The sequence below is a fragment of the Trachypithecus francoisi genome, unplaced genomic scaffold (assembly GCF_009764315.1).
Source record: "Trachypithecus francoisi isolate TF-2019V2 unplaced genomic scaffold, Tfra_2.0 Lachesis_group3, whole genome shotgun sequence".
Taxonomy (NCBI): domain Eukaryota; kingdom Metazoa; phylum Chordata; class Mammalia; order Primates; family Cercopithecidae; genus Trachypithecus; species Trachypithecus francoisi.
Window position 1 is genome coordinate 12,777,269 of NW_022681468.1, and position 7,590 is coordinate 12,784,858.

The 7,590-nt window shown below is 48.1% G+C and overlaps 1 protein-coding gene across 1 annotated transcript; it reads right to left on the reverse strand.

The window, feature by feature from the left end:
• Positions 1 to 408: 408 nt before the first annotated feature.
• Positions 409 to 1,901, reverse strand: LOC117070998 (interferon alpha-inducible protein 27-like protein 1). Its single transcript, XM_033190818.1, has 3 exons — positions 1,880 to 1,901; positions 1,150 to 1,416; positions 409 to 648 (listed from the first exon to the last, which is right to left on the reverse strand). Exons 1-3 carry the CDS (start codon positions 1,899 to 1,901, stop codon positions 431 to 433), a joined length of 507 nt encoding a protein of 168 aa, XP_033046709.1. The 3' UTR covers positions 409 to 430.
• Positions 1,902 to 7,590: the final 5,689 nt, after the last annotated feature.

Below are 7,590 nucleotides of genomic sequence, written 5' to 3' on the forward strand. Positions count from 1 at the left end.
TCTACCTGCATGGAGAAGGCTCACAGGCCAGGCAAATGCAGTGTTGCTGAACTTCAGAGTAATCATACAGCAACACGCTGAGTCCTAGGTGGGAAAGGAAGGGATCAGTCATGCGTGAGGACGAAGGGCTTCATAATTGAGGGTCAATGGCTCAAGCAATGACCCAAGAGCCACACCATCCTATAATGCTGACTCTGCCTGACTCTCCCATCTGAAGAGCAGCAAACTGAGGCTCAAAGGGCAGACATGACCTGCTCAGGACCACAGAGTGAGTGGAAAGCCTGGGGCCAGACCTGGCTCTGGTCACGGACATCCCACGCTCCTTCATCTTGAGTCCCTCCCTGTTCAGCACTCCTGCAGCAGAGATGTACCCTATCCTGACCACAAGAACAGAGAACTGACACTAGGAGATCACCAGCATCTTTATTTTTCATGCTTCCTTGAAGAATTTTGGGAGTAGGGGACTTGTCCTTTGGAAAACTGTCATCCAGAGGCCCAGGAGAGTCATCTCCACCAAAAAAAGCCACCTCCCTGCCTCAGTGCGGTGTTCAGCTGGGGGTGTGGAAGGGGGTGAACCCAGCCAGGCCCCAAGAGCTGTCCCAGCAGAGCCCAGGATAACTTTGGATGTCACGGAGAGTCCAGCTGCCTCTGCGGGAGAAGAGAGGGTGAGCACAGGGCACAGGGAGGGGTAGCAGCTCCTAACAGGGGGTTGGAGGCCAGAGACCCTGGGTCCCTCCAGAGGCCTGAGGCCCAGGCAGCCCAACCCTGTTCCCCACCTCTGCTTCCTAAAACCCTAGGATTTCTGCTTTGGGAGGGGCTGCTGCAGGCCAGTGGCCAGAGAGGAGGCAATAACTCATGGGGAATCCCAGCAACAGGGTAGACCCTCTGAGAAATGGCAGGCTCCTTATCTTCCAAAGGCCCAGAGAGGGGAGGGACATGCCTGGGTTTTGTAGGGTTCACCAGGAACACAGATCTCCGAGGCTGCACCCCTGGTCCCACCTCCAACCAGAAGAGGGGACAGTGAGAGAAAGACAAAGGGCCCAGGAGGCAGAGGATCACAGACCTACAGGGAGAGAAGAGGCCTCCCTGGGGTTCAGCCTCAGGGCTGGATCATCTCCTGGCTCTGGTCATCCTGTCCAGAACACTCACCCACTGACTGCAGAGTAGCCACCAGACTGCCCGCGGCAACTCCGCCCCCGTTGGCAGTGGCCGCTGTAGATGTCATTTTGGCTGCTATGGAGGATGCAGCGATTGCTACTGAGGTGAAGCCCAGGGCACCGAGGTCCACGGGCACAGTCCCCACAGCCACAACTGCGGGAAGTGGAGATTTGGGGTTGGCCCCATGGGACAGAGTCCCCCAGACCTCCCTGACATCTTCCTGTGGCGATGATGAGGAGGAGGGGTCTGCTGTGCTCTCTGGAAAGACTCAGAGCAGGTATGGGATCCCAAAACAAGGGCAGTCAACGTGGAAAGCGGCCAGTGGACCGGCTCCCAGGAGAACCTGAATCCCAGGCTTGTTTATGCCTGTTTCACAGACACCATCGAGAGCTCACTGGCCCTCCCTGCGTCTCTGTTCCCCTAATGTAAAATAGATCCATTGAAGCAAACAGCAGTCTTCACACTTTCCCTTTTGGCAAGGAAAATATAATCTCTCCAAGCACAGAGTCGACAGAAGACAAATCAGAGCTGCTTTTCCAGAGAGATGAGGGGGATGGAGGCCCTGAGGGCCCTGCAGCAGCATGCGGGGGTCCTCTAGGGCTCCCCAAAATCTCCACAGCAGTGCCATCTGCAATCATAGCCACACTTGTTTTCTGTACTGTCTACTAGGGTAGCCACGTTTAGCACTTGAAATGTGGTGCAGGTGACAGAGAAACATTACGATTTTCTTTAGTTTTGGCCATTGCATTGGAGGACATTGCTTTATAGTAGCTCAAAAGCTTCTGACTCAGTGGATGGGCTACCAGCGTTTGTCAAATAATTTTGAGGAATGAGACACAGCTCAGCTGACATACTCCCTGCAAAAGTCCCCAAGGATACCATGGGCCCCGCTTTAGACGGGGAGGAATCCCAGGCTCTGACTCTGCTCAAATGACTCATCTGGGGTTGCATGGTTTGTACTTGGTGGAAGCTGAGAGCAGCTCACCTCAGAAGGACCAACAGCCCTCAGAATTATGTGCAATATCCACCTGAGCCCCATCCACTCTCCGTTCCCATGGTTGGCCCCTTCGCCTCGGTGAGTCTCCACTCAGATTCTTGGACTTCCACCTGTTGATTGAGTTTTGACTTTATTCAGGATCTGGTTTGGACAAGGCTGCATTAATAAAGGACTCTGCATCCCTCCTGGGACTATAAAAACATTAAAAATAGAATTATCATATAATCCCATCAACTCACTTTTGGGTAAATACCCTAAGTATTGAGGGTATTTCTTTCTTTCTTTTTTTTTTTTTTTTTTTGAGACAGAGTCTCGGTCTGTCGCCCAGGCTGGAGTACAGTGGTGCGATCTCTGCTTACTGCAACCTCTGCCTCCCAGGTTCAAGCGATTCTCCTGCCTCAGCCTCCTGAGTAGCTGGGATTACAGACATGTGTGACCACGCCCAGCTAATTTTTGTGTTTTTAGTAGAGATGAGGTTTCACCATGTTGGTCAAGCTGGTCTCAAACCCCTGACCTCATGATCCACCCACCTTGGCCTCCCAAAGTACTGGGATTACAGGTGTGAGCCACCATGCCCGGCTGAAAGCATAGTCTTGAAGAGATATTTATACACCCTTGTTCGTAGCAGCATTATTCACAATAGCTAAGAGATGGAAGCAACCCAAGCATCAGGAATATAAAACACTGAATGGAGACGTATCTATTGGCTGCTGTGGTACAGGGAAAAGTCATGGTGTTGACCTATCCATCTGCTTAAAACCCCTCAACAGCCTTGTATGGCCCATAGGATAAACAAGTCCTCCATGAACTGGCTTCTGCCTCTCCCTAAACTTATTGCTGCCAATATCCAGCTATGCTTCTCTCCTGGGGGACAAATAGAAGTCATTCCCTGCTCTTTTAGGCCTCTGATCCTTTGCATGCCAGATCCAGGAAAATTTTCAGGACCTCACCAGCTTATATATTCTCCAGGAAGACTTCCCTGATCACACATTCCCAGTCTCGCCTGACCAACTACACCCCCACCTATGCTCTCAAATGTGAGTCCACTATATTCCTTCTGCCACAGAATTTCCCACAATGCAATATTGTTCTCTGTCTCCTCTGCTGGATTCAGAGCTCTCTAAAGTCAAGGACTGCTATAGTTTGGATGTTTGTCCCCTCCAAATCCCCTTCAATCTCATGTTGAAATGTGATCTTCAATGGTGGTGGTGGAGCCTGGTGGGAGGTGCTTGGGTCATGGGGGAAAATCCCTCATTGTGGTTTGGTGCCCTCCCCATGGTAATGAATGAATTCTCACTCTGTGTGTTCATGCAAGAGCTGGTTGACTCCTGCTCCCTCTCTTGCCATATGACACACTTGCTCCCCCTTCAATTTCTGCCATGAATAAAAGCTTCCTGAGGCCTTACCAGAAGCTGAGCAGATGTTGGTGCAATGCTTGTAAAACCTACAGAACCATGCCCAATAAACCTCTTTTCTTTATGAATTACCCGGCTTCAGGTATTCCTTTATAGAAATGTAAAACTGACTAACATGAGTCAGGAGTCATTCATTGCTGCCTCCCTTAATGCTAGGCCCAAACCGGAGATCAAGTAGACACTGAGTATTTCATAAAAAGATGTATGGATAAAGAGTATGCCTAAGGCTCAGAATGGTGGCTGGCACCTGTAATCCCAGTTACTTGGGAGGCTAAGACAAGACGATCACTTGAGGTCAGGAGTTCCAGACCAGCCTGGGCAACATAGCAAGACCCTCATCTCTAAAAAACTCGCTAAAAATCAGCCAAGTGCTGTCACATATACCTGCAGTCCCAGCTACTTGTGACGCTGAAACTGGAGTATTGCTTGAGCCTAGGAATCTAGGCTGCAGTGAGCTATGATCATGACACTGCACTCCAGCCTGGGCAACAGAGTGAGATCTTGTCTCTAAATTTTTTTTAAGTGTGCCTTTGTGCATCAAAGGACACCATCAACAGAGTGAAAAGGCAACCTGCAAAATGGGAGAAAATATCTATAAATCATTTACCTGATAAGAAGTTAATATCCAGAACTACAACTCAACAACAACAACAAAACTCAATTAAAAATGGGCAAAAACACTCAAATAGATATTTCTCAAAGAAGATATACAAACAGCCAACAAGCATATGAAAAGATGGTTAACATCATTCATCATTAGAGAAATGAAAATCAAAATCAACTTACATACATTAGGATGGCTACAACCAAAAAATCTGAAAGCAACACGTGTTGGGAAGGATGTAGAGAAATTGCAACCCTTGTGCACTGTTGGTGGAAATGTAAAATGGTACAGCTGCTATGAAAAAAAATATGACAGTTTGTCAAAAAATTAAAAATAGAATTCTATAATCCCATACACCCACTTCTGGATAAATGCCCGAAGTAATGGAAAGCACAGTCTTGAAGAGATATTTATACACTCATGTTCATAGCAGCATTATTCACAATAGCTAAGAGATGGAAGCAACTCAAGCATCCATCAATAGAAAAATGAATAAACAAAATATATACAATTATTCAGCCTTTGCAAGAAAGGAAATTCTGACATATTCCATAGCAAGGATACACCTGGAAGACATTCTGCTAAGTGAAATACGTTTGTCACAAAAAGACAAATGCTGTATGATCCCAATGATATAAGGTACCTGGAACAGATATAGCCATGGAGACAGAAAGTAGAATGATGGTTGCCAGGGGCTGGGGAGAGTATGGAATGGGGAGTTGTTGTTTAAGGGGTACAGAGTATCAATTTTACAAGATTAAGAGTTCTGGAAATGGATGGCAGTGATGGTTGCACAATGTATACGTACATAATTTTACTGAATTGTACCATTAAAAATTATCAAGATGGTAAATTTTATGTGTATTTTATCCAAATTAAAAACAACAAAAAAGGATTGTCTCTGCTGTCCTGCCCCAGCTGGCCCCGCTGTAGAGGTGGGAAGGCCCAGCAAGGGTGTGTTGGGGAGAAGGACATTATTGATTGGGCCCTGGGACAGCAAGGGAGGAGCACCCGGAGAAATGAAACTTAACTCAGGCTGTGAGAGCTCTGGGGCCAACAGGCAGTGGACTCTGGAAATAGGCGGGCCTGAGCCTGTACCTGCTGGAGCCAGGAGCCTGAGCCAGGAGACCTCAGTGAAGAGCATGAGGCCAGCATGAAACTGTGCCACCCAGTCAGATATAACCTAGCGCTGGGGACCCCCAAGAGTGACCTAATCCTACTGCTGCATTTTGAAACAAACCAACTGAGGCCCAGATACCAGAAGTGCAGTCCCTTATCTCCTATCGTACACTGTGCCCCTTTTCGGACAATGTGGGTACAGTACAGACTCCATCAGGGACATGTGCCTTCATACTGACAATTTAGAAGGTTGAGCCAAGCGGTGTGGTGGGGGTGGGATGAAGCTGGTGGACTGAGATTCCTACAGGAGGGCATCTGTGGCAACTCCTTCCCCATTTCCTATGACTCTAGCTGACATCTCAGTGGCAACGTGGAGGCACTAGGTGCACAGACCTATGGCCATCACTATCCTTCCCAGAAACAGAGCATGTAAAACCAAAAGTGCTGTGCCTGATAGGTGACACATGGTAGTTCAGAGCCCTGCCTTCTGTCCTATAGCGGTTTACGGGCTACTTTCAGAATGCCCCCAAATCTGCACGGACCACAGCTTTTAAAGTTAATGACCTTGTGTGGGTCTCTAATCTCCATGGTTCTGTTCTCCTGTAACATTCTATCTCTGTCCCATGCCTACTGTGCCCCTACCCAGCCCAGGTCTTAGGCCTCGAGGGAAGCAAAGGTTGGGACCAAGCCGGTTGCTCTCAAAGGCTCAGGGTAAGGATGGGCTTGAGCCCCTTCCCAAGCGGACACTCACCACTGATCACGGTGAAAGCGGCCCTGGATGGAGGCAAAGAAAAATGCTGTGTATGGAGTTCCTGTTGCTCCCTCCTCTCCTCCACTTCCCAGGCCCCTGCCCACCTTAGGGCAGTAGTTGCTTGAGAGCACAGAGCAGTCTCCGCAGTCCCGAGTGTGGTGAGGTTGTTGAGGAGTCCGATTCCAGACAAGTAACCCCACCACTGGATATCCAACTCCAAATGTCAAATGGAGCCAGTGAGTCAGTCTTATACTCTGAAAGATAAATTAACCAAGGCTTGGTGCTAATTAAATCTGACCCTTGCCTGCTAATAATGTAAGGATGGGCTGGCCCTCTTCAGGAAGATCTAATTCCAACACATCCCAGTACCAGAAGCATTACTTTTCCCCTCAAAATGCCCTTCTTGGGTATGTGAGGAATTCAAAATCCTCCTTTTCATAAAAATTTCTGACTGCATTTCCTTTTTTTTTTTTTTTTTTTTTTGAGACGGAGTCTCGCTCTGTTGCCCGGGCTGGAGTGCAGTGGCCGGATCTCAGCTCACTGCAAGCTCTGCCTCCCGGGTTTATGCCATTCTCCTGCCTCAGCCTCCCGAGTAGCTGGGACTACAGGCGCCCGCCACCTTGCCCGGCTAGTTTTTTTGTATTTTTTAGTAGAGACGGGGTTTCACCATGTTAGCCAGGATGGTCTCAATCTCCTGACCTCGTGATCCGCCCATCTCAGCCTCCCAAAGTGCTGGGATTACAGGCTTCTGACTGCATTTCTTTTCTTTTCTTTTTTTTTTTTTGAGACTGAGTCTCACTCTGTCACCCAGGCTGGAGTGCAGTGGCATGATCTCAGCTCACTGCCAGGTTCACGCCATTCTCCTGCCCCAACCTCCAAAGTAGCGGGGACTACAGGTGCCTGCCACCACGGCTGGATAATTTTTTTTGTTTTGTATTTTTAGTAGAAACAGGGTTTCACTGTGTTAGCCAGGATGGTCTGGATCTCCTGACCTCGTGATCCACCCACCTTGGCCTCCCAAAGTGATGGGATTACAGGGGTGAAACATCGCGCCTGGCCCTGACTGCATTTCTTATGAACTTCATTTTGTAGGGAGAACATCTCTCCACCCCACACAGAAAATTTACAGTATGAAACATTCTATGCTAGCTGAAAAATGGCATGGAGTCCTACTCCTATATTTGTGGTAAGCAGGAAGTGAGCATAGATTGGTGGCCAAAACAGCATGATCTCTGACCAGTGGCCCTGGTTGAAATCCTTAGAGCTGTGTCCTTGGGGCAAGTTAATTAACCTTGATGTGCCTTAGTTTGGTGACAAACAGGGATTTAGTAGATATGTACTATTGTTTTTTTGCAATTGCTTGTTTCTGTCCTTTTCCCCTCCTGGAATAAATTTCATGAAACGAGGATGTGTCTATCTTTTTCTCTTGGGTCAGTGCTCAGGAGCTTGGTAAATGTGTTTTGAATGAAAGAATGAATGAATGAAGAGAAAAAAGAGGGAAGTGAGAGTCTCAGTGTGAAGTCTGCAGAGAGAGGAATACAGAAAA